This window comes from Salmo salar, chromosome ssa11, assembly GCF_905237065.1.
Source record: "Salmo salar chromosome ssa11, Ssal_v3.1, whole genome shotgun sequence".
Lineage (NCBI taxonomy): Eukaryota > Metazoa > Chordata > Actinopteri > Salmoniformes > Salmonidae > Salmo > Salmo salar.
This window is the reverse complement of record NC_059452.1, coordinates 104635565-104662663: the sequence shown is the minus strand read 5'-3', so window position 1 is coordinate 104662663 and position 27099 is coordinate 104635565. Positions and strand designations below refer to the sequence as shown.

The following is a 27099-nucleotide window of genomic DNA, read 5'->3' as shown; positions in this document are numbered from 1 at the left end:
TATTTTGTACATAATGTTGCTGCTACCGTCTCTTATGAGCGAAAATAACTTCTGGACATCAGAACAGCGATTACTCACCACAGCCTGGTAGAAGCTTTTTTCCTTTAACGAGTCCGACGAGTCCGACGTGAAGGATATACTATGTGGAGAGAAGACGGAGAAAAATGGGACAGAAGTTGGGCTGCCTTCTGAGAATTCGTAGGCGAGCGAGTAAACCCCCACTGCCATCTACTGGCCAACGTGTAATCATTGGAAAATAAAATCGATGACCTACGAGCAAGATTAAACTACCAACGGGACAATAAAAACTGTAATATCTTATGTTTCACCGAGTCGTGGCTGAACAACGACATGAATAACATACAGCTGGTGGGTTATACGCTGTATCGGCAGGATAGAACAGCAGCCTCTGGTAAGACAAGGGGTGGCGGTCTATGTATATTTGTAAACAACAGCTGGTGTACGATATCTAAGGAAGTCTCGAGGTTTTGCTCGCCTGAGGTAGAGTATCTCATGATAAGCTGTAGACCACAGTATCTACCTAGAGAGCTTTCATCTGTATTTTTCGTAGCCGTCTACAAACCCCCACAGACCGATGTGGGCACTAAGACCGCACTCAATGAGCTGTATACCACCATAAGCAAACAGGAAAACGCTCATCCAGAGGCGGAGCTCCAAGTGGCCGGGGAGTTTAATGCAGGGAAACTTAAATCTGTTTTACCACATTTCTACCAGCATGTTAAATGTGCAACCAGATGGGAAAAAACCTCAAGACCACCTGTACTCCACACACGGAGACACATACAAAGCTCTCCCTCGCCCTCCATTTGGCAAATCTGACCATAATTCTATCCTCCTGATTCCTGTTTACAAGCAAACATTAAAACAGGAAGCACCAGTGACTTGGTCAATAAAAAAGTGGTCAGATGAAGCAGATGCTAAGCTACAGGACTGTTTTGCTGCACAGACTGGAATATGTTCCGGGATTCTTCTGATGGCATTGAGGAGTACACCACATCAGTCACTGGCTTTTATTAATAAGTGCATCGATGACGTCATCCCCACAGTGACTGTACGTACATACCCCAACCAGAAAACAGGGATTACAGGCAACATCCGCACTGACCTAAAGGGTAGAGCTCCGCTTTCAAGGAGCGGGTCTCTGACACGGAAGCTTATACGAAATCCTGCTGTGAACTCCGACGAACGATCAAACAGGCAAAGCATCAATACAGGACTAAGTTCGAATTGTACTACACCGGCTCCGACGCTCGTCGGATGTGGCAGGGCTTGCAAACTATTACAGACTACAAAGGGAAGCACAGCCGAGAGCTGCCGGTGACACAAGCCTACCAGACGAGCTAAACTACTTCTATGCTCATTTGAGGCAAATAACACTGAAACATGCATGAGAACACCAGCTGTTCTGGAAGACTGTGTGATCATGCTCTCCGCAGCCATTCTGAGTAAGACCTTTAAACAGGTCAACATTTACAAGGCCACAGAGCTCGTGTACTGCGAGCATGCGCTGACCAACTGGCAAGTGTCTTCACTGACATTTTCAATCTCTCCCTGTCCGAGTCTGTAATACCAACATGTTTTAAGCAGACCACCATAGTCCCTGTGCCAAAGAACACCAAGGTAACCAGCCTAAATGACTACTGACCCGTAGCCCTCACGTCTGTAGCCATGAAGTGCTTTGAAAGGCTGGTCATGGCTCACATCAACACCGTATCATGGACCTTGCTGTAACATGGACCTTGCTGAAACAAGGACCTTGCTGAAACATGGACCTTGCTGAAACACGGACCTTGCTGAAACATGGACCTTGCTGAAAGATGGACCTTGCTGAAAAAAGCGTGGTGTTGTAGCAAACAAGTCTTTGGTTGCCTAGGCAACGCACCCCTCCCAACAGCAGCAGCACATCAGTCCGGAGCGGAGGAGACGAGAAAATGTGTGTCTTAAAAAAAACAATTTGAATGGTTATTACGATGACTGTGGTCATTTGGCTGACCAATATTTTATTTATTTTTTATTTAACCTTAATTTAGCCGTCATCCAAAATCCCATGACCCGTCACAGCCATCGGTGTGGGTGTGAAGTGTGTGTATACGTTGTTTGTGAATGATATCCTTTTCTTTTTGTATTATTTCCAATTGTCTCCATGTGAAAGTATGGTGGTGTTGGTTCCACCCAGAGGAACACATGGATGTGCTGACGACAGTCGAAACAGAACAGTGAAGTTGTCATTTTATCTGATAAGCATTAATAAATACATTTCTGTAAAGGTTTATTCTGTATTGGTACAATGCCATCAAATAAAGCTTTCTTCTTTAATGGTACAATGCCATCAAATGACACTGTAATGCTAGTTATTGTTTTCCTAATTGTGGATCCTTCCTGTGGACAGTTTGAAGTGTCCTTTGAGTCTCTCTCTGTTTGCTCTGGAACTTTTACAGGAAGGAGGTTCATTTCTCTTCTCTCTCCGCTTCCTCTCCATTTTAATGACTAGCTACTGTTGTTTTGCCATCCAGGTGACCAATGCCTTCGTCACCATCCACGTCCGAGACTACAACGACAACCAACCCACCATGACCATCATCTTCCTCAGCGAAGACGGCTCGCCGCGTATCTCCGAGGGCGCCCAGCCCGGACAGTACGTGGCGCGCATCTCGGTTACCGACCCCGACTACGGAGAATACGCTAACGTTAACGTTTCGCTAGAGGGAGGCGATGGGAAGTTCGCACTGACCACCAAAGACAGTATTATCTATCTGATCTGTGTGGACCAGGTGTTGGACCGCGAGGAGAGGGACACGTACGAGCTGAGAGTGATGGCAACAGACGCAGGCACCCCTCCTCTCAGGGCTGAGTCGTCCTTTACTATCCAGGTCACTGATGTGAATGATAATCCACCACTCTTCGACCAGCAGGCTTACAAACAGACCATCCCAGAGGTCGTCTACCCAGGATCCTTTGTGCTCCAGGTGACGGCCCGGGACAAGGACCAGGGGCCCAATGGGGACATCCGATACAGCCTCCTCAAAGACAAAAAGAGCCACTCCGATTGGTTCTCCATCGACCCAGTGACGGGGATCATCACCACGGCGATGGCACTGGATTATGAGTCGGAGCCAGCGCCCAGCGTGACGGTGGTTGCCACGGACAACGGGCGGCCTCCTATGTCGTCGACGGCGAGGGTTGCCGTGGTGCTGCAGGATGTAAACGATAACGAGCCGGTGTTCTCTAGTAACTTCTACAACGTTACGATCAAGGAGAATACTGCAGCCGGGACCTGCTTCTTAGAGGTAGGAACATCTGTCTGTCTGTCTGTCTGTCTGTCTGTCTGTCTGTCTGTCTGTCTGTCTGTCTGTCTGTCTGTCTGTCTGTCTGTCTGTCTGTCTGTCTGTCTGTCTGTCTGTCTGTCTGTCTGTCTGTCTGTCTTGTTGTTCTTCCTGTGGATAAACTGAGCAGTATAATAAGAGCAGTGTGTGTGTGTGTGTGTGTGTGTGTGTGTGTGTGTGTGTGTGTGTGTGCGCGTGTGTGTGTCTGTACATGAGTGAGTGCATGTGTGCTAAGGTGTGGAGAATCAGAGCAGGTGGTCAGTCCAGTTAAGGTGTTCAGCAGTCTGATGGCTTGTAGTTATACCAACAGGCTTAGAGACAGTTTCTATCAGACATCAAGTGTTCAGTAGTCTGATGGTTTGTAGATAGAAACTGTCTCTGAGCCTGTTGGTATCAGACCTCATGCTCCGATACATCTTCCCAACATTAAGGGTGAGAACAGCTTGTGACTGGGGTGTGTGTGGTCCTTGATGATGCTGCGGGCCTTCCTCAGGCACCATTTAGATTAGATGTCTTGGATGAGGGGGAGAACGTTCCCAGTGATTTACTAGGCCGTCTTCACCACCCGCTGGAGGGCCTTGCTGTCGTGGACGGAGCAATTCCTGTACCAGGCCTTGATGCAACAGGTCAGGACGCTCTCGATGGTGCAGCGATAGTATTTGGAAAGGACTCGGGGCTTCATGCCGAAATTCTTCAGCTGCCTTAGGAAGTAGAGACGCTGTTGCATCCTCTTGACAAGAGTGGTAGGGGTGTTGGTCGATGACAAGTCCTCTGTGATGTGGATGCCAAGGAATTAAAAAATTGTGACTTCCTCTACTGCAGTCCCGTTAATGTGGAACGGGGCATGTTCCTTTCTCTGCTTCCTGGAAGTCAACAATCATCGTCTTTATTAACACTGAGGGAGAGGTTGTTGTCCTGGCACCACAATGCCAGTTCACTTACCTCCTCCCTACAGGCTGACTCGTCGTTGTTGCTTATCCGGCCTACAACTGTGGTGTCGTCATAGAGACTGGATGATGGAGACGGTGTGGTGCAAAGCAACGCAGTCGTGGGTGAACAGGAAGAACAGCAGAGGGGTGAGGACACACCCTTGAGGTGCCCCTGTTTTTAGAGTCAGGTACTAAGGTGCCATTTGAGACGCAGCCAACAAGATCTCATAGTGTCCCTTCGTAATTCGACGTATTGTGGATGAATGTCTATTTGTGACGCGTTAATTCCATGTAGTTACAGGGTTAATTCTGAGTGGTTACAGGGTTAATTCTGAGTAGTTACAGAGTTAATTCTGAGTGGTTACAGGGTTAATTCCATGTAGTTACAGGGTTAATTCCACGTGGTTACAGGGTTAATTCCATGTAGTTACAGGGTTAATTCCATGTAGTTACAGGGTTAATTCTGAGTGGTTACAGGGTTAATTCCATGTAGTTACAGGGTTAATTCCACCTTGTTACAGGGTTAATTCTGAGTGGTTACAGGGTTAATTCTGAGTGGTTACAGGGTTAATTCCATGTAGTTACAGGGTTAATTCCACGTGGTTACAGGGTTAATTCCATGTAATTACAGGGTTAATTCCATGTAGTTACAGGGTTAATTCTGAGTAGTTACAGGGTTAATTCCATGTAGTTACAGAGTTAATTCTGAGTGGTTACAGGGTTAATTCTGAGTGGTTACAGGGTTAATTCCATGTAGTTACAGGGTTAATTCCATGTAGTTACAGGGTTAATTCTGAGTGGTTACAGGGTTAATTCCATGTAGTTACAGGGTTAATTCTGAGTGGTTACAGGGTTAATTCCATGTAATTACAGGGTTAATTCCATGTAATTACAGGGTTAATTCCATGTAGTTACAGGGTTAATTCTGAGTAGTTACAGGGTTAATTCCATGTAGTTACAGAGTTAATTCTGAGTGGTTACAGGGTTAATTCTGAGTGGTTACAGGGTTAATTCCATGTAATTACAGGGTTAATTCCATGTAGTTACAGGGTTAATTCCACGTGGTTACAGGGTTAATTCCATGTAATTACAGGGTTAATTCCATGTAGTTACAGGGTTAATTCTGAGTAGTTACAGGGTTAATTCTGAGTGGTTACAGGGTTAATTCCATGTAGTTACAGGGTTAATTCTGAGTGGTTACAGGGTTAATTCCATGTAGTTACAGGGTTTATTCCATGTAGTTACAGGGTTAATTCCATGTAGTTACAGGGTTAATTCCATGTAGTTACAGGGTTAATTCTGAGTGGTTACAGGGTTAATTCTGAGTGGTTACAGGGTTAATTCCATGTAGTTACAGGGTTAATTCTGAGTGGTTACAGGGTTAATTCCATGTAGTTACAGGGTTAATTCCACGTGGTTACAGGGTTAATTCCATGTAGTTACAGGGTTAATTCCATGTAGTTACAGGGTTAATTCTGAGTGGTTACAGGGTTAATTCCATGTAGTTACAGGGTTAATTCTGAGTGGTTACAGGGTTAATTCTGAGTGGTTACAGGGTTAATTCCATGTAGTTACAGGGTTAATTCCATGTAGTTACAGGGTTAATTCCACGTAGTTACAGGGTTAATTCCACGTGGTTTCAGCGCCACGTTACAGGGCCACGTTACAGGGACATGAGTGCAGAGGAAGGCATATATCCTTCCTCTTCCTCTGTCAGTTTGTAGTGATCAGGCTGATTTTACCACGCTAGCTAGCAGCACTCGAGGTGATGACATATCTTCATGTGATTCATAAAGAGAAGTGGGCTAGGCAAAACACTGGGCAGACCTGGAATGTGTTCTCATTGGGAAGAAATAGGGATTTATAAGGGTTTATAAAAGAGAGGGGGGGGGGAGGGAGGCAGACAGAGACAGAAAGAGAAAGAAAGAGCGATGGAGAGAGAGGGAAAGAGAGAGAGAGAGAGAGAGAGAGAGAGAGAGAGAGAGAGAGAGAGAGAGAGAGAGAGAGAGAGAGAGAGAGAGAGAGAGAGAGAGAGAGAGAGAGAGAGAGAGAGAGAGAGAGAGAGAGAGAGAGAGAGAGAGAGAGAGAGAGAGAGAGAGAGAGAGAGAGAGAGAGAGAGAGAGAGAGAGAGTTCACCTGCATTCCTCAAGCTGTAGTCAGCCAGTCAGTGAAGAGATTTACTCTGTAACCATGTCCTTTCCTTCACCTCCCCTCAGAGGGTTGCTATGGCAACGGAGACAGCAGCGTTAGGGTGAGACCTCAGAATCACGCTGCTATCTCACGGTAGCTTGACTGTGTTGCTTTCATCCCCAGCCTTATAATTGTAGGACACTTTAGTGTTGTTATGCAAGGGGATGAAAGCAAGACTGTCAAGCTACCGTGAGATATCTCCATCCCAAATGCCACCCTATTCCCTATTCCCTATAGGGCTCTGGTCTAAAGTAGTGCAATATATAGGGAATAGGGTGCCATAGGGCTCTGGTCTAAAGTAGTGCACTGTATAGGGAATAGGGTGCCATAGGACTCTGGTCTAAAGTAGTGCACTATATAGGGAATAGGGTGCCATAGGACTCTGGTCTAAAGTAGTGCACTATATAGGGAATAGGGTGCCATAGGGCTCTGGTCTAAAGTAGTGCACTATATAGGGAATAGGGTGCCATTTGGGACACAGACCATGCATCGTTTACTCCACCTATTTTCTCAGGATGTTTTTGCCTTTCTGCTGAAGGAGGGAGGAGAGGAGAGAGGGAGGAGAGGAGAGAGGTGGGAGAAGGAAGTAGAGTGGGAGGATAGGAGAGGAGAGAGGAGAGGAGAGAGGGAGGAGAGGAGAGAGGTGGGAGAAGGAAGTAGAGTGGGAGGATAGGAGAGGAGAGAGGAGAGGAGAGAGGAGAGGGAGGAAGAAAGAAAGAAAGAAAGAAAGAAAGAAAGAGAGAGAGAAAGAAAGAGAGAAAGAGAGAGAGAGAGAGAAAATGACATGTTTTTCGTTTCTTTTTATAGAATGTACTGTGTTATAGACTTCAAAGCTGTGAAGTTACCGCCCGGCCGCACCAGCCACTCTGAATAGCTTCCAGCACAACTGGGTTTAGATAAAGAGTGGAATTACACATTGTTGTTGCAGGTTCATTTACCTGTTATTTGGACAGGGAGGTTGGTCTGTGCTGAGGACGAATCTGGCATATAAAGGAGGAGAAGAGAGGAGAGAAGAGAAGGAATGGAGGAGAGGATAGAGGGAAGAGATGAGAGACGGAAGAGAGGAGAGGAGACAGGAGAGAGGGAAGGGAGAAGAGGAGAGAGGGAGGAGAGAGGAGAGGAGGAAGGGAGGGAAGAAGAGAGGAGAAGAGAGGAGAGGAGAGGAGAGGAGAGGAGAGGAGAGGAGAGGGAGGAAAGAACAGAGGAGAGAGGAGAGAGGAGAGAGGAGAGAGGAGAGGAGAGGAGAGGAGAGGAGAGGAGAGGAGAGGAGAGGAGAGGAGAGGAGAGGAGAGGAGAGGAGAGGAGAGGAGAGGAGAGGAGAGGAGAGGAGAGGAGAGGGAGGAAAGAACAGAGGAGAGAGGAGAGAGGAGAGGAGAGAGGAGAGGAGAGGAGAGGAGAGGAGAGGAGAGGAGGGGAGGGGAGGGGAGAGGAGAGGAGAGGAGAGGAGAGGAGAGGAGAGGAGAGGAGAGGAGAGGAGAGGAGAGGAGAGGAGAGGAGAGGAGAGGAGAGGAGAGGAGAGGAGAGGAGAGGAGAGGGAGGAAAGAACAGAGGAGAGAGGAGAGAGGAGAGGAGAGAGGAGAGGAGAGGAGAGGAGAGGAGAGGAGGGGAGAGGAGAGGAGAGGAGAGGAGAGGAGAGGAGAGGAGAGGAGAGGAGAGGAGAGGAGAGGAGAGGAGAGGAGAGGAGAGGAGAGGAGAGGAGAGAAGGGAATGACAGAACTGGAGGGAGTTGAAGAGACGTACAGACAAAGCAGAAAAGACGACACTAGGGAGGGAGGGATGGGGAAAGAGGGAATCTGGTAAATTAGGCATCTTATTTTGATCATGTTCTGTTTTCCGTCAAAAGACAAGAGAAACCAGATACAAAAATCCAGTGTGTGATACAGTTGTTGCCATGTCAACTGCCTCATAATTCTACCCTCTGTTAGACTTCCAGCTAATTACAGACAACAGTTATCCTGGCGTTCCCACCCATAATCCCATGCCTCTGTTATTATCCCAGCTAATTACAGACAACAGTTATCCTGGCGTTCCCAACCATAATCCCATACCTCTGTTATTCTCCCAGCTAATTACAGACAACAGTTATCCTGGCGTTCCCACCCATAATCCCATACCTCTGTTATTCTCCCAGCTAATTACAGACAACAGTTATTAACCTGGCGTTCCCAACCATAATCCCATGCATCTGTTATTCTCCCAGCTAATTACAGACAAATTATCCTGGCGTTCCCAACCATAATCCCATACCTCTGTTATTCTCCCAGCTAATTACAGACAACAGTTATCCTGGCGTTCCCAAACATAATCCCATACCTCTGTTATTCTCCCAGCTAATTACAGACAACAGTTATTAACCTGGCGTTCCCAACCATAATCCCATGCATCTGTTATTCTCCCAGCTAATTACAGACAAATTATCCTGGCGTTCCCAACCATAATCCCATACCTCTGTTATTCTCCCAGCTAATTACAGACAACAGTTATCCTGGCGTTCCCAACCATAATCCCATACCTCTGTTATTCTCCCAGCTAATTACAGACAACAGTTATCCTGGCGTTCCCACCCATAATCCCATACCTCTGTTATTCTCCCAGCTAATTACAGACAACAGTTATTAACCTGGCGTTCCCAACCATAATCCCATGCATCTGTTATTCTCCCAGCTAATTACAGACAAATTATCCTGGCGTTCCCAACCATAATCCCATACCTCTGTTATTCTCCCAGCTAATTACAGACAACAGTTATCCTGGCGTTCCCAAACATAATCCCATACCTCTGTTATTCTCCCAGCTAATTACAGACAACAGTTATTAACCTGGCGTTCCCAACCATAATCCCATGCATCTGTTATTCTCCCAGCTAATTACAGACAAATTATCCTGGCGTTCCCAACCATAATCCCATACCTCTGTTATTCTCCCAGCTAATTACAGACAACAGTTATCCTGGCGTTCCCAACCATAATCCCATACCTCTGTTATTCTCCCAGCTAATTACAGACAACAGTTATCCTGGCGTTCCCAACCATAATCCCATACCTCTGTTATTCTCCCAGCTAATTACAGACAACAGTTATCCTGGCGTTCCCAACCATAATCCCATGCCTCTGTTATTCTCCCAGCTAATTACAGACAACAGTTATCCTGGCGTTCCCACCCATAATCCCATACCTCTGTTATTCTCCCAGCTAATTACAGACAACAGTTATCCTGGCGTTCCCAACCATAATCCCATACCTCTGTTATTCTCCCAGCTAATTACAGACAACAGTTATCCTGGCGTTCCCAACCATAATCCCATGCCAGACATCATGAGTGTTTTTCTAAAACTCCTGGGAGGGAGGGAGAGAGGGAGGGGGAGAGGGAGGGAGGGAGGGAGGGGGAGAGGGATTGATTTATTAGGATCCCTGATGTCACCAGCTAGTTGTGTGTAAACCATATTAGTCTGTTGTTGAAAACAAATGTGCTGACGTTGTTGATTCCCATATAATTCAGGTCACCCAGGTCACCCAGCTGTCTGTTAGCCAATGACAGCAAAGATGAGCAGATGTGTTGTACTCCTCTTTATCTCAAACACACTGAAGCCACAATGAATCTTCTCCAACTCTGGGCAACAGGAACTGTCTCCAACGTGACACAGCTGAGTTAGCAAAAATAGATAGAAACTCAAGGTGTGAGGTCACGCGATGACCTCTTCCACCCTTAGTCGATATGTCTGGTTGTTTTGCCACTGAGGTTTCTGAGTGGGATTGTTTGTCACGTCAACTCTGACATCTGAAGAGGAAAGGAGAGATGTTGGCATTTCAGAATGATATCAACAATCATGTTAAATTGAAAATGTTGTATTTCCCCCCGGGGGAAAAGGAAACCCCTTGTGTGTTTGTTGGTTAGTATGAGGTGTCTCCAACCCTCCCTCTCTCTCTCTCTCTCTCTCTCTCTCTCTCTCTCTCTCTCTCTCTCTCTCTCTCTCTCTCTCTCTCTCTCTCTCTCTCTCTCTCTCTCTCTCTCTCTCTCTCTCTCTCTCAGTACAGTAAGTCTACTAGTGTTTCCTGCCAACCAGTCTATGCTACCACTCTATCCAACTGGTCTAATCTACCGGTCTGTCCTACCGGTCTATCATACGAGTCTATCCTACCAGTTTATCATACGAGTTTATCATACCAGTTTATCCTACCAGTCTATCATACCAGTTTATCCTACCAGTCTATCATACCAGTTTATCCTACCAGTCTATCCTACCAGTCTATCCTACCAGTTTATCATACGAGTCTATCCTACCAGTCTATCATACCAGTTTATCCTACCAGTTTATCATACGAGTCTATCCTACCAGTCTATCATACCAGTTTATCCTACCAGTCTATCATACCAGTCTATCCTACCAGTCTATGCTACCACTCTATCCAACTGGTCTAATCTACCGGTCTGTCCTACCGGTCTATCATACGAGTCTATCCTACCAGTTTATCATACGAGTTTATCATACCAGTTTATCCGACCAGTCTATCATACCAGTTTATCCTACCAGTCTATCGTACCAGTCTATCATACCAGTTTATCCTACCAGTCTATCATACCAGTTTATCCTACCAGTCTATCCTACCAGTCTATCCTACCAGTTTATCATACGAGTCTATCCTACCAGTTTATCATACGAGTTTATCATACCAGTTTATCCGACCAGTCTATCATACCAGTTTATTCTACCAGTCTATCGTACCAGTCTATCATACCAGTTTATCCTACCAGTCTATCATACCAGTTTATCCTACCAGTCTATCCTACCAGTCTATCCTACCAGTCTATCCTACCAGTTTATCATACGAGTCTATCCTACCAGTCTATCATACCAGTTTATCCTATCAGTTTATCATACGAGTCTATCCTACCAGTCTATCATACCAGTTTATCCTACCAGTCTATCCTACCAGTTTATCCTACCAGTCTATCCTACCAGTCTATCCTACCAGTCTATCCTACCAGTCTATCGTACCAGTCTATCATACCAGTTTATCCTACCAGTCTATCCTACCAGTCTATCATACCAGTTTATCCTACGAGTCTGTCCTGCAAGTCTGTCCTACCTGTTTAGGCTATATACAGTAGAGAGGCTACATACAGTAGAGAGGCTACATACAGTAGAGAGGCTATGTACAGTAGAGAGGCTATACACAGTAGAGAGGCTATACACAGTAGAGAGGCTACATACAGTAGAGGCTATATACAGTAGAGAGGCTACATACAGTAGAGAGGCTATATACAGTAGAGAGGCTACATACAGTAGAGAGGCTATATACAGTAGAGAGGCTATACACAGTAGAGAGGCTACATACAGTAGAGAGGCTACATACAGTAGAGAGGCTATATACAGTAGACAGGCTATATACAGTAGACAGGCTATATACAGTAGACAGGCTACATACAGTAGAGAGGCTACATACAGTAGAGAGGCTACATACAGTAGAGAGGCTACATACAGTAGAGAGGCTATATACAGTAGAGAGGCTATATACAGTAGAGAGGCTATATACAGTAGACAGGCTATATACAGTAGACAGGCTATATACAGTAGAGAGGCTATATACAGTAGAGAGGCTATACACAGTAGAGAGGCTATATACAGTAGAGAGGCTATACACAGTAGACAGGCTATATACAGTAGAGAGGCTATATACAGTAGAGAGGCTATATACAGTAGAGAGGCTATATACAGTAGAGGCTATATACAGTAGAGAGGCTATATACAGTAGAGAGGCTATATACAGTAGACAGGCTATATACAGTAGAGAGGCTATATACAGTAGAGAGGCTATATACAGTAGAGGCTATATACAGTAGAGAGGCTATATACAGTAGAGAGGCTATATACAGTAGAGAGGCTATATACAGTAGAGAGGCTATATACAGTAGAGGCTATATACAGTAGAGGCTATATACAGTAGAGAGGCTATATACAGTAGAGAGGCTATATACAGTAGACAGGCTATATACAGTAGAGAGGCTATATACAGTAGAGAGGCTGTATACAGTAGAGAGGCTATATACAGTAGAGAGGCTATATACAGTAGAGAGGCTATATACAGTAGAGAGGCTATATACAGTAGACAGGCTATATACAGTAGACAGGCTATATACAGTAGACAGGCTATATACAGTAGAGAGGCTACATACAGTAGAGAGGCTATACACAGTAGAGAGGTTATATACAGTAGAGAGGCTATATACAGTAGAGAGGCTATACACAGTAGAGAGGCTATACACAGTAGAGAGGCTATACACAGTAGAGAGGCTATATACAGTAGAGAGGCTATATACAGTAGAGAAGCTATATACAGTAGAGAGGCTATACACAGTAGAGAGGCTATATACAGTAGAGAGGCTATATACAGTAGAGAGGCTATATACAGTAGAGAGGCTATACACAGTAGAGAGGCTATACACAGTAGAGAGGCTATACACAGTAGAGAGGCTACATACAGTAGAGGCTACATACAGTAGAGAGGCTATATACAGTAGAGAGGCTATACACAGACACCGGTTAGTCAGGCTTATTGAGGTAGTATGTACGTGTAGATATGGTTAAAGTGACTATGCATCTATGATAAACAGAGAGTAGCAGCAGCGTTAAAGAGGGGTTGGTGGGGCAGGAGTGTTCAGGAGTCTTATGGCTTGGGGGTAAAAACTGTTGAGAAGCCTTTTGGTCCTAGACTTGGCGCTCCGGTACCGGACTGTCTATCCCACCAGTCTATCCAACCGGTATTGACCCAATAGGAAGCAGCTTATCAAACTCCACTATTGACCTGAGTAATACTGTGTAATGTTTACTTAGCCCCAACACAAAGGACTTATTTATTTCTAGGCCTCCCTGTCTGCCTCCCTGCCACTTCCTCTCAGCAATTCCCAGGCCAGAGCTGCTTTGTGTCGGTGGACTGGACCCTCGTGTTTTATGTGTTGCACGTGACGGGGTCTCAGTGAAGGGTGGAACACGTGAACAGCATGCTAAATAACACAGAACATCTTCATTCATTTTTCCCCTTTAAAGAGTCATTTGTGAGATGATGTCACTCCAGTCTGAGTGGTGAGATGATGTCACTCCAGTCTGAGTGGTGAGATGATGTCACTCCAGTCTGAGTGATGAGATGATGTCACTCCAGTCTGAGTGGTGAGATGATGTCACTTCAGTCTGAGTGATGAGATGATGTCACTCCAGTCTGAGTGGTGAGATGATGTCACTCCAGTCTGAGTGGTGAGATGATGTCACTCCAGTCTGAGTGGTGAGATGATGTCACTCCAGTCTGAGTGATGAGATGATGTCACTTCAGTCTGAGTGGTGAGATGATGTCACTCCAGTCTGAGTGATGAGATGATGTCACTCCAGTCTGAGTGGTGAAATATGTCACTCCAGTCTGAGTGATGAGATGATGTCACTCCAGTCTGAGTGGTGAAATATGTCACTCCAGTCTGAGTGGTGAGATGATGTCACTCCAGTCTGAGTGATGAGATGATGCCACTCCAGTCTGAGTGGTGAGATGATGTCACTCCAGTCTGAGTGATGAGATGATGTCACTCCAGTCTGAGTGGTGAGATGATGTCACTCCAGTCTGAGTGGTGAGATGATGTGACTCCAGTCTGCGTGATGAGATGATGTCACTCCAGTCTGAGTGGTGAGATGATGTCACTCCAGTCTGAGTGGTGAGATGATGTCACTCCAGTCTGCGTGGTGAGATGATGTCACTCCAGTCTGAGTGGTGAGATGATGTCATTATGTGACTAACAGTACGTGTAAAACTACTCTCTGGTTAATATTTATGCATCGTCACTTTAACTCTATGTACATATTACCTCCACCTCTGGCCTGCTCGCCTCCCTACCTCTGAGGAAGCACAGTTCCCGCTCAGCCCAGTCAAAACTGTTCGCTGCTCTGGCACCCCAATGGTGGAACAAGCTCCCTCACGACGCCAGGACAGCGGAGTCAATCACCACCTTCCGGAGACACCTGAAACACCACCTCTTCAAGGAATACCTGGGATAGGATAAAGTAATCCTTCTAACCCCCCCCTTAAAAGATTTAGATGCACTATTGTAAAGTGGTTGTTCCACTGGATATTATAGGTGAATGCACCAATTTGTAAGTCGCTCTGGATAAGAGCGTCTGCTAAATGACTAAAATGTAAATGTAAATTACCTCCATTACCTCGACTAACCTGTCTCCCCGCACATTGACTCTGTACTGGCACACCCTGTATGGGGGCGGCAGGTAGCCTAGTGGTTGGGCTCAGTAACTGAAAGGTTGCTGGATCGAGTCCCTGAGCTGACAAGGTAAAAATCTGTCATTCTTCCCTTATTAATAAGGCACTGTTCCCTGTTAGGCTGTCATTGTAAATGACAATTTGTTCTTAACTGACTTGTCTAGTTAAATAAAGCCATACTGCTGTTATTTTACTGCTGATCTTCAATTAATTATTATTTATATTTTTTACATACCACTTATTTTTATTAAAACTGCATTGTTGGTTAAGGGCGTATAAGTCAGCATTTCACTGTATGGTCTACTACACCTGTTGTATTCAGCATTTCACTGTATGGTCTACTACACCTGTTGTATTCAGCATTTCACTGTGAGGTCTACTACACCTGTTGTATTCAGCATTTCACTGTGAGGTCTACTACACCTGTTGTATTCAGCATTTCACTGTGAGGTCTACTACACCTGTTGTATTCAGCATTTCACGGTGAGGTCTACTACACCTGTTGTATTCAGCATTTCACTGTAAGGTCTACTACACCTGTTGTATTCAGCATTTCACTGTATGGTCTACTACATCTGTTGTATTCAGCATTTCACTGTAAGGTCTACTACACCTGTTGTATTCAGCATTTCACTGTAAGGTCTACTACACCTGTTGTATTCAGCATTTCACTGTATGGTCTACTACATCTGTTGTATTCAGCATTTCACTGTAAGGTCTACTACACCTGTTGTATTCAGCATTTCACTGTAAGGTCTACTACACCTGTTGTATTCAGCATTTCACTGTAAGGTCTACTACACCTGTTGTATTCAGCATTTCACTGTATGGTCTACTACATCTGTTGTATTCAGCATTTCACTGTAAGGTCTACTACACCTGTTGTATTCAGCATTTCACTGTATGGTCTACCTACACCTGTTGTATTCAGCATTTCACTGTAAGGTCTACTACACCTGTTGTATTCAGCATTTCACTGTAAGGTCTACTACACCTGTTGTATTCAGCATTTCACTGTAAGGTCTACTACACCTGTTGTATTCAGCATTTCACTGTAAGGTCTACTACACCTGTTGTATTCAGCATTTCACTGTGAGGTCTACACCTGTTGTATTCAGCATTTCATCGTGAGGTCTACGACACCTGTTGTATTCAGCATTTCACTGTGAGGTCTACTACACCTGTTATATTCAGCATTTCACTGTAAGGTCTACTACACCTGTTGTATTCAGCATTTCACTGTGAGGTCTACTACACCTGTTGTATTCAGCATTTCACTGTACGGTCTACTACACCTGTTGTATTCAGCATTTCACTGTAAGGTCTACTACACCTGTTGTATTCAGCATTTCACTGTAAGGTCTACTACACCTGTTGTATTCAGCATTTCACTGTGAGGTCTACTACACCTGTTGTATTCAGCATTTCACTGTAAGGTCTACTACACCTGTTGTATTCAGCATTTCACTGTAAGGTCTACTACACCTGTTGTATTCAGCATTTTACTGTACGGTCTACCTACACCTGTTGTATTCAGCATTTCACTGTATGGTCTACTACACCTGTTGTATTCAGCATTTCACTGTAAGGTCTACTACACCTGTTGTATTCAGCATTTCACTGTAAGGTCTACTACACCTGTTGTATTCAGCATTTCACTGTAAGGTCTACTACACCTGTTGTATTCAGCATTTCACTGTATGGTCTACCTACACCTGTTGTATTCAGCATTTCACTGTGAGGTCTACTACACCTGTTGTATTCAGCATTTCACTGTAAGATCTACTACACCTGTTGTATTCAGCATTTCACTGTAAGGTCTACTACACCTGTTGTATTCAGCATTTCACTGTAAGGTCTACTACACCTGTTGTATTCAGCATTTCACTGTGAGGTCTACTACACCTGTTGTATTCAGCATTTCACTGTATGGTCTACCTACACCTGTTGTATTCAGCATTTCACTCTATGGTCTACCTACACCTGTTGTATTCAGCATTTCACTGTAAGGTCTACTACACCTGTTGTATTCAGCATTTCACTGTATGGTCTACCTACACCTGTTGTATTCAGCATTTCACTGTGAGGTCTACTACACCTGTTGTATTCAGCATTTCACTGTGAGGTCTACTACACCTGTTGTATTCAGCATTTCACTGTAAGGTCTACTACACCTGTTGTATTCAGCATTTCACTGTAAGGTCTACTACACCTGTTGTATTCAGCATTTCACTGTATGGTCTACCTATGCCTGTTGTATTCAGCATTTCACTGTATGGTCTACCTACACCTGTTGTATTCAGCATTTCACTGTAAGGTCTACTACACCTGTTGTATTCAGCATTTCACTGTAAGGTCTACTACACCTGTTGTATTCAGCATTTCACTGTATGGTCTACCTACACCTGTTGTATTCAGCATTTCACTGTAAGGTCTACTACACCTGTTGTATTCAGCATTTCACTGTAAGGTCTACTACACCTGTTGTATTCAGCATTTCACTGTATGGTCTACCTATGCCTGTTGTATTCAGCATTTCACTGTATGGTCTACCTACACCTGTTGTATTCAGCATTTCACTGTATGGTCTACCTACACCTGTTGTATTCAGCATTTCACTGTATGGTCTACTACACCTGTTGTATTCAGCATTTCACTGTATGGTCTACCTACATCTGTTGTATTCAGCATTTCACTGTGAGGTCTACTACACCTGTTGTATTCAGCATTTCACTGTGAGGTCTACTACACCTGTTGTATTCAGCATTTCACTGTGAGGTCTACTACACCTGTTGTTTTCAGCATTTCACTGTATGGTCTACCTACACCTGTTGTATTCACCATTTCACTGTATGGTCTACCTACACCTGTTGTATTCAGCATTTCACTGTATGGTCTACCTACACCTGTTGTATTCAGCACATGTGACAAATACAATTCGATTTGATTTGACCTGCTCATCGAACATGTCATTCTAAAATCATGGACATTAATATGGAGTTTGTTAAACCTCCACTCAACTGGGAAGGCTTTCCGCTAGATGTTGGAACATTGCTGCAGGGGACTTGCTTCCATTCAGCCACAAGAGCATTAGTGAGGTCGGGCACTGATGTTGGGCGATTAGTCCAGGCTCACAGTCAGTGTTCCAATTCATCCCAAAGGTGTTTGATGTGGTTGAGGTCAGGGCTCTGTGCAGGCCAGTCAAGTTCTTCCACACCGATCTCGACTAACTATTTCTGTATGGACCTCGCTTTGTACACGGGGGCATTGTCATGCTGAAACAGGAAATGGCTTTCCCCAAACTGTTAACACAAATTTGGAAGCACAGAATCATCTAGAATGTCATTGTATGCTGTAGCGTTAAGATTTCCCTTCACTGGAACTAAGGGGCCTGAACCATGAAAAACAGCCCCAGACCATTATCCTCCTCCACCAAACTTTACAGTTGGCAGTATGCATTGGGGCAGGTAGCTTTCTCCTGGCATCCGCCAAACCTAGATTCGTCCGTCAGACTGCCAGATGGTGAAGCGTTGGCTCAGTAACCGTAAAGGCAGGTAGCCTAGTGGTTAGAACATTGGGCTCAGTAACCGTAAAGGTTGCTGGATTGAATCCCTGAGCTGACAAGGTAAAAATCTGTCGTTCTGCACCTGAACAAGGCAGTTAACGGTTCTTAGGCCGTCATTGTAAATAAGATTTTGTTCTTAACTGACTTGCCTAGTTGAATAAAGGTAATACAAATCTCCTTTCTTTCTAATTTAATGTTCTCTCTCCTGTCCTCCTGTCCTTCTGTCCAGTGACATGTAATGTGTGTGTGTGTATTCATTTGAAATTGTGTTTTTTGCTTAGATCAGATCAGTTTGTCTTTATAACACAGAGCAGGTTGTAACCATCACTGTCACTATAACTGACTTCAGATCAGCTTGTCTCCAAAGCACAGAGCAGGTTGTAACCATCACTGCCACTATAACTGACTTCAGATCAGCTTGTCTCCAAAGCACAGAGCAGGTTGTAACCATCACTGCCACTATAACTGACTTCAGATCAGCTTGTCTCCAAAGCACAGAGCAGGTTGTAACCATCCCTGCCACTATAACTGACTTCAGATCAGCTTGTCTCCAAAGCACAGAGCAGGTTGTAACCATCACTGCCACTATAACTGACTTCAGATCAGCTTGTCTCTAAAGCACAGAGCAGGTTGTAACCTTCACTGCCACTATAACTGACTTCAGATCAGCTTGTCTTTAAAGAGGCAATATGCACTTGCTACATCTATTTTTGGACTTGTAAATGAAGGACATGTACCCATTGATTCTTGAAGAATATGACTCATGAGCTTAGTTCAACTGTCATTTCCCATCAGAAACCTAAACTATAAGCTTGTTTTACTCCGTTGTTTGTAATCAAAATAAATGTAAACAAACAATATATAGCTTCAAAAGATGGTTAAAACCATAATGTTGATGTCATGGATGGTCAGTCCTTGAATCCATAGCTCTGTCTATGAATTTGAGAGTGACTACATTTCTCCAGCTTTTTACCGAACCAGGGGCGGGGAGCCCGCTTTGTTATAGTTTCAACTGCTGATTGGAGCTTTAAAGGGAAGGGAAAAGAGGGATACCTAGTCTGTTGCACAAATGAATGCATTTCAAAATGAAATGTGTGTTCTGCATTTAACCCAACCCCTGTGAATCAGTTGGTAGAGCATGGTGTGTGCAACGCCAGGGTTGTGGGTTCGATTCCCACGGGGGGACCAGTACAAAAAAATGCATGAAATGAAATGTATGCGTTCACTACTGTAAGTCGCTCTGGATAAGAGCGTCTGCTAAATGACTAAAATGTAAAATGTAAATGTAATCAGAGAGGTGCTGGGGGGCTGCTTCGACATCATCGGCGCCCGGTGGAGCGACACTTGTTGAGGGTTAACTTCCATGCTCAAGCACAGAGCCAGGTCGCACAAGATCCAAGGCAACATTCAACGTCCGTACACATACCCAGGACGTCGTGAGATGACGTAAAAAAACGGCCACTAGGGACAGCGGTGAGCGCTATTACCGTCCAGTAGGCTTGTGGTTTGCTGTTGTGGACAGAGATGGTGGAGCCGTGAGCTCTGTGTGTTGTTTGCTCAATGTTTTTTTTGGGTTTTAACAAACCCTTACCTTAACCCTTACCTTAACCCTTACCTTAACCCTTACCTTAGCTTTACCTTAACCCTTACCTTAACCCTTACCTTAACCCTTACCTTAACCCTTACCTTAACCTTTACCTTAACCTTTACCTTAACCCTTACCTTAACCCTTACCTTAACCCTTACCTTAACCTTTACCTTAACCCTTACCTTAACCCTTACCTTAACCCTTACCTTAACCTTAACCCTTACCTTAACCTTTACCTTAACCCTTACCTTAACCCTTACCTTAACCTTAACCCTTACCTTAACCTTTACCTTAACCTTTACCTTAACCCTTACCTTAACCCTTACCTTAACCTTTACCTTAACCCTTACCTTAACCCTTACCTTAACCCTTACCCTTACCTTAACCCTTACCTTAACCCTTACCTTAACCCTAACCTTAACCCTTACCTTAACCCTTACCTTAACCCTTACCTTAACCCTTACCTTAACCTTTACCTTAACCCTTACCTTAACCCTTACCGTAACCCTTACCTTAACCCTTACCTTAACCTTTACCTTAACCCTTACCTTAACCCTTACCTTAACCCTTACCTTAACCCTTACCTTAACCCTTATCTTAACCTTAACCTTAACCCTTACCTTAACCTTTACCTTAACCCTTACCTTAACCTTTACCTTAACCTTTACCTTAACCTTTACCTTAACCCTTACCTTAACCCTTACCTTAACCCTTACCTTAACCCTTACCTTAACCCTTACCTTAACCCTTACCTTAACCTTTACCTTAACCCTTACCTTTAACCCTTATCTTAACCCCTACCTTAACCCTTACCTTAACCCTTACCTTAACCCTTAATTTAACCCTTACCTTGACCCTTACATTTAACCTTAAACTTAACCCTTAACTTTAACTTTAACCCTTACCTATAACCCTTACCTTAACCCTTACCTTTAACCCTTACCTTTACCTTAACCTTTACCTTAACCTTTACCTTAACCCTTACCTTAACCTTTACCTTAACCCTTACCTTAACCTTTACCTTAACCCTTACCTTAACCCTTACCTTAACCCTTACCTTAATCCTTACCTTTAACCCTTACCTTAACCCTTACCTTAACCCTTAACTTAACACTTAACTTAACCCTTACCTTAATCCTTACATTAACCCTTACCTTTAACCGTTACCTTAACCCCTACCTTAACACTTACCTTAACCCTTAAATTGAACCACAGCCTGCAATCAACACACACACACATATACACACGGACATACACTGACACACACACACACACACACACACACACACACACACACACACACACACACACACACACACACACACACACACACACACACACACACACACACACACACACACACACACACACATTTTCCCTCTCTCTCTCTCACACTCTCTCTCTCTCTCTCTCTCTGTCTCTCTCTCTCTCTGTCTCTCTCTCTCTCTCTCTCTCTCTCTCTCTCTCTCTCACACACACACATGCCATGCACACACATGGCACTAGAGTCTAGTGGTGTTGATTTGTTATTGGTGAACATTCTGGATTCCTTCCACCAGGCCTAAAAGATGAATGACATAAACTACTTTTGTTATTTTCTTTCCATTTATGGCAGCGTGATGGTGATGTGTGTGTGTGTGTGTGTGTGTGTGATGGTTACATATCTCTGGGTCTAGGGTCTGGCCATGTTGCCTTTTCAGCCTATCAGATGGTTCGCTCATGTGTGATATGATTGGTTGTTGCTGGAGAGGAGAGGTTGGCGACACGCCTCATTACCCCTAGTACTCACTACCATATGGTTCTCTCTCTCTCTGTCTCTCTCTCTTTTTCTTTCTCTCTCTCTCTGTCGCTCTCCGTCTCACTCCCTCTTTCTATTTCTCTTTCTTTCTCTCGCTCTCTCTCTCTCTCCCCCTTTTTCTCTCTCTCTATAATAAGTGGACAGTTTCAGCTTTAGAAAGAGGCCAGAAGAGACAGATCTGTGTGTTTCTCTTACTACTATTTTCTCACTCTCTCTATACTGTCCTATATCTCTCTATACTGTCCTCCATCCTGTCCTCTCTCTCTCTATACTGTCCTCCATCCTGTCCTCTATCACTCTATACTGTCCTCTATCCAGACCTCTATCTCTCTATACTGTCCTCTCTCTCTCTATACTGTCCTCCATCCTGTCCTCTCTCTCTCTATACTGTCCTCCATCCTGTCCTCTATCACTCTATACTGTCCTCTATCCAGACCTCTATCTCTCTATACTGTCCTCTCTCTCTCTATACTGTCCTCACTCTCTCTACACTGTCCTCCATCCTGTCCTCTCTCTCTCTATACTGTCCTCCATCCTGTCCTCTATATCTCTATACTGTCCTCCATCCTGTCCTCTATATCTCTATACCGTCCTCCATCCTGTCATCTATCTCTCTATACTGTCCTCTATCCAGACCTCTATCTCTCTATACTGTCCTCTCTCTCTCTCTATACTGTCCTCCATCCTGTCCTCTATCTCTCTATACTGTCCTCTATCCAGACCTCTACCTCTCTATACTGTCCTCCATCCTGTCCTCTATATCTCTATACTGTCCTCCATCCTGTCCTCTATATCTCTATACTGTCCTCTATCTCTCTATACTCTCCTCCATCCTGTCCTCTATCTCTCTATACTGTCATCTATCTCTCTATACTGTCCTCCATCCTGTCCTCTATATCTCTATACTGTCCTCCATCCAGACCTCTATCTCTCTATACTGTCCTCCATCTCTCTATACTGTCCTCCATCCTGTCCTCTATATCTCTATACTGTCCTCCATCCTGTCCTCTCTCTCTCTATACTGTCCTCTATCCAGACCTCTATATCTCTATACTGTCCTCCATCCTGTCCTCTCTCTCTCTATACTGTCCTCTATCCAGACCTCTATCTCACTATACTGTCCTCTCTCTCTCTCTCTATACTGACCTCTATCTCTCTATACTGTCCTCTATCTCTCTATACTGTCCTCTATCCTGTCCTCTATATCTCTATACTGTCCTCCATCCTGTCCTCTATATCTCTATACTGTCCTCCATCCTGTCCTCTATATCTCTATACTGTCCTCTATCCAGACCTCTATCTCTCTATACTGTCCTCTCTCTCTCTCTCTCTCTCTCTCTATACTGTCCTCTATATCTCTATACTGTCATCTATCTCTCTATACTGACCTCTATCTCTCTATACTGTCCTCCATCCTGTCCTCTATATCTCTATACTGTCCTCCATCCTGTCCTCTATCTCTCTATACTGTCCTCTATCCAGACCTCTATCTCTCTATACTGTCCTCCATCCTGTCCTCTATATCTCTATACTGTCCTCCATCCTGTCCTCTATCTCTCTATACTGTCCTCTATCCAGACCTCTCTCTCTCTATACTGTCCTCTATCCTGTCCTCTATATCTCTATACTGTCATCTATCTCTCTATACTGACCTCTATCTCTCTATACTGTCCTCCATCCTGTCCTCTATATCTCTATCCTGTCCTCTATCCAGACCTCTCTCTCTCTATACTGTCCTCCATCCTGTCCTCTATATCTCTATACTGTCCTCTATCCAGACCTCTCTCTCTCTATACTGTCCTCCATCCTGTCCTCTATCTCTCTATACTGTCCTCCATCCTGTCCTCTATATCTCTATACTGTCCTCCATCCTGTACTCTATATCTCTATACTGTCCTCCATCCTGTCCTCTATATCTCTATACTGTCCTCTCTCTCTCTATACTGTCCTCTATCCAGACCTCTATCTCTCTATACTGTCCTCTATCCAGACCTCTATATCTCTATACTGTCCTCTATCCTGTCCTCTATCTCTCTATACTGTCCTCCATCCTGTCCTCTATATCTCTATACTGTCCTCTATCCTGTCCTCTATATCTCTATACTGTCCTCCATCCTGTCCTCTATATCTCTATACTGTCCTCCATCCTGTCCTCTATATCTCTATACTGTCCTCTATCCAGACCTCTATATCTCTATACTGTCCTCTATCCAGACCTCTATCTCTCTATACTGTCCTCCATCCTGTCCTCTATATCTCTATACTGTCCTCTATCTCTCTATACTGTCCTCCATCCTGTCCTCTATATCTCTATACTGTCCTCTATCCAGACCTCTATCTCTCTATACTGTCCTCCATCCTGTCCTCTATATCTCTATACTGTCCTCCATCCTGTCCTCTATCTCTCTATACTGTCCTACATCCTGTCCTCTATATCTCTATACTGTCCTCTATCCAGACCTCTATCTCTCTATACTGTCCTCCATCCTGTCCGCTATATCTCTATACTGTCCTCTATCCAGACCTCTATCTCTCTATACTGTCCTCCATCCTGTCCTCTATATCTCTATACTGTCCTCTATCCAGACCTCTATCTCTCTATACTGTCCTCCATCCAGTCCTCTATCTCTCTATACTGTCCTCCATCCTGTCCTCTATATCTCTATACTGTCCTCTATCCAGACCTCTATCTCTCTATACTGTCCTCTCTCTCTCTATACTGTCCTCTATCTCTCTATACTGTCCTCTATATCTCTATACTGTCATCTATCTCTCTATAATGTCCTCCATCCGGTCCGCTATATCTCTATACTGTCCTCTATCCAGACCTCTATCTCTCTATACTGTCCTCTCTATCTCTATACTGTCCTCTATCTCTCTATACTGTCCTCTATATCTCTATACTGTCATCTATCTCTCTATACTGTCCTCTATCCTGTCCTCTATATCTCTATACTGTCCTCTATCCAGACCTCTATCTCTCTATACTGTCCTCTCTCTCTATACTGTCCTCTATCTCTCTATACTGTCCTCTATATCTCTATACTGTCATCTATCTCTCTATACTGTCCTCCATCCTGTCCTCTATATCTCTATACTGTCCTCTATCCAGACCTCTATCTCTCTATACTGTCCTCTCTCTCTCTATACTGTCCTCTATATCTCTATACTGTCCTCTATCTCTCTATACTGTCCTCCATCCGGTCCGCTATATCTCTATACTGTCCTCTATCCAGACCTCTATCTCTATACTGTCCTCTCTCTCTCTATACTGTACTCTATCTCTCTATACTGTCCTCCATCCGGTCCACTATATCTCTATACTGTCCTCTATCCAGACCTCTATCTCTCTATACTGTCCTCTCTCTCTCTATACTGTCCTCTATCTCTCTATACTGTCCTCTATATCTCTATACTGTCATCTATCTCTCTATACTGTCCTCCATCCTGTCCTCTATATCTCTATACTGTCCTCTATCCAGACCTCTATCTCTCTATACTGTCCTCTCTCTCTATACTGTCCTCTATCTCTCTATACTGTCCTCTATATCTCTATACTGTCATCTATCTCTCTATACTGTCCTCTATCCAGACCTCTATCTCTCTATACTGTCCTCCATCCAGACCTCTATCTCTCTATACTGTCCTCTATCTCTCTATACTGTCCTCCATCCTGACCTCTATCTCTCTATACTGTCCTCTATCTCTCTATACTGTCCTCCATCCTGACCTCTCTCTCTCTATACTGTCCTCCATCCAGTCCTCTATCTCTCTATACTGTCCTCCATCCAGACCTCTATATCTATATACTTTCCTCCTTCCTGACCTCTATATCTCTATACTGTCCTCTATCTCTCTATACTGTCCTCTATCTCTCTATACTGTCCTCCATCCTGACCTCTATCTCTCTATACTGTCCTCCATCCTGACCTCTATCTCTCTATACTGTCCTCTATCCAGTCCTCTATCTCTCTATACTGTCCTCCATCCAGACCTCTATCTCTCTATACTGTCCTCTATCCTGTCCTCTATCTCTCTATACTGTCCCCCCCACACACAAGCCATATTGAAGTCAGTGTTCCACTGGCCTCTCGCCTGTCTGTTCCCCTGGCCTCTCTCCTGTCTGTTCTCCTGGTCTCTCGCCTGTCTGTTCTCCTGGTCTCTCGCCTGTCTGTTCCCCTTGCCTCTCTCTTGTCTGTTCCCCTGGTCTCTCGCCTGTCTGTTCCCCTGTCCTCTCTCCTGTCTGTTCTCCTGTCCTCTCTCCTGTCTGTTCTCCTGTCCTCTCTCCTGTCTGTTCCCCTGGTCTCTCTCCTGTCTGTTCTCCTGTCCTCTCTCCTGTCTGTTCTCCTGGTCTCTCGCCTGTCTGTTCCCCTGGTCTCTCTCCTGTCTGTTCCCCTGGTCTCTCTCCTGTCTGTTCCCCTGGTCTCTCGCCTGTCTGTTCCCCTGTCCTCTCTCCTGTCTGTTCCCCTGTCCTCTCTCCTGTCTGTTCCCCTGGCCTCTCTCCTGTCTGTTCTCCTGGTCTCTCGCCTGTCTGTTCCCCTTGCCTCTCTCTTGTCTGTTCCCCTGGTCTCTCGCCTGTCTGTTCCCCTGTCCTCTCTCCTGTCTGTTCCCCTGGTCTCTCTCCTGTCTGTTCCCCTTGCCTCTCTCTTGTCTGTTCCCCTGTCCTCTCTCCTGTCTGTTCTCCTGGTCTCTCGCCTGTCTGTTCCCCTGTCCTCTCTCCTGTCTGTTCTCCTGGTCTCTCGCCTGTCTGTTCCCCTGTCCTCTTGTCTGTTCCCCTGTCCTCTCTCCTGTCTGTTCCCCTGGTCTCTCGCCTGTCTGTTCCCCTGTCCTCTCTCCTGTCTGTTCCCCTGGTCTCTCTCCTGTCTGTTCCCCTTGCCTCTCTCTTGTCTGTTCCCCTGTCCTCTCTCCTGTCTGTTCTCCTGGTCTCTCGCCTGTCTGTTCCCCTGTCCTCTCTCCTGTCTGTTCCCCTGGTCTCTCTCCTGTCTGTTCCCCTTGCCTCTCTCTTGTCTGTTCCCCTGTCCTCTCTCCTGTCTGTTCTCCTGGTCTCTCGCCTGTCTGTTCCCCTGTCCTCTCTCCTGTCTGTTCCCCTGTCCTCTCTCCTGTCTGTTCCCCTGTCCTCTCTCCTGTCTGTTCTCCTGGTCTCTCTCCTGTCTGTTCCCCTGTCCTCTCTCCTGTCTGTTCTCCTGGTCTCTCGCCTGTCTGTTCCCCTTGCCTCTCTCTTGTCTGTTCCCCTGGTCTCTCGCCTGGCCGACCCTTCGGTTCCATTGTTGTCAGCGTCCCTCTTCTTCTCCTCTCCCCCTTTCCTCCTCTCCTCTCCCCCTTTCCTCCTCTCCTCTCCCTCTCTTCTCCTCCCCCTCCCCCTTTCCTCCTCTCCCCTTTCCTCCTCTCCTCTCCTCCTTTCTCTCCCTCTCTTCTCCTCCCCCTCCTCCTTTC

The 27099-nt window shown here is 45.0% G+C and overlaps 1 protein-coding gene across 2 annotated transcripts in view; it reads left to right on the top strand.

Moving 5' to 3' along the window:
* Nucleotides 1-27099, top strand: part of dchs1b (dachsous cadherin-related 1b) — a 261642-nt gene that overhangs the window by 47857 nt on the left and 186686 nt on the right. For both annotated transcript variants that reach the window (XR_006757730.1, XM_045690242.1), the window contains exon 5: nt 2535-3308. Coding sequence is in view for 1 of the 2 variants with exons in the window: in XM_045690242.1 (XP_045546198.1) it covers nt 2535-3308 (774 nt within the window). In the remaining variant the exon portion in view is untranslated. The remainder of the gene's footprint in view (nt 1-2534; nt 3309-27099) is intronic.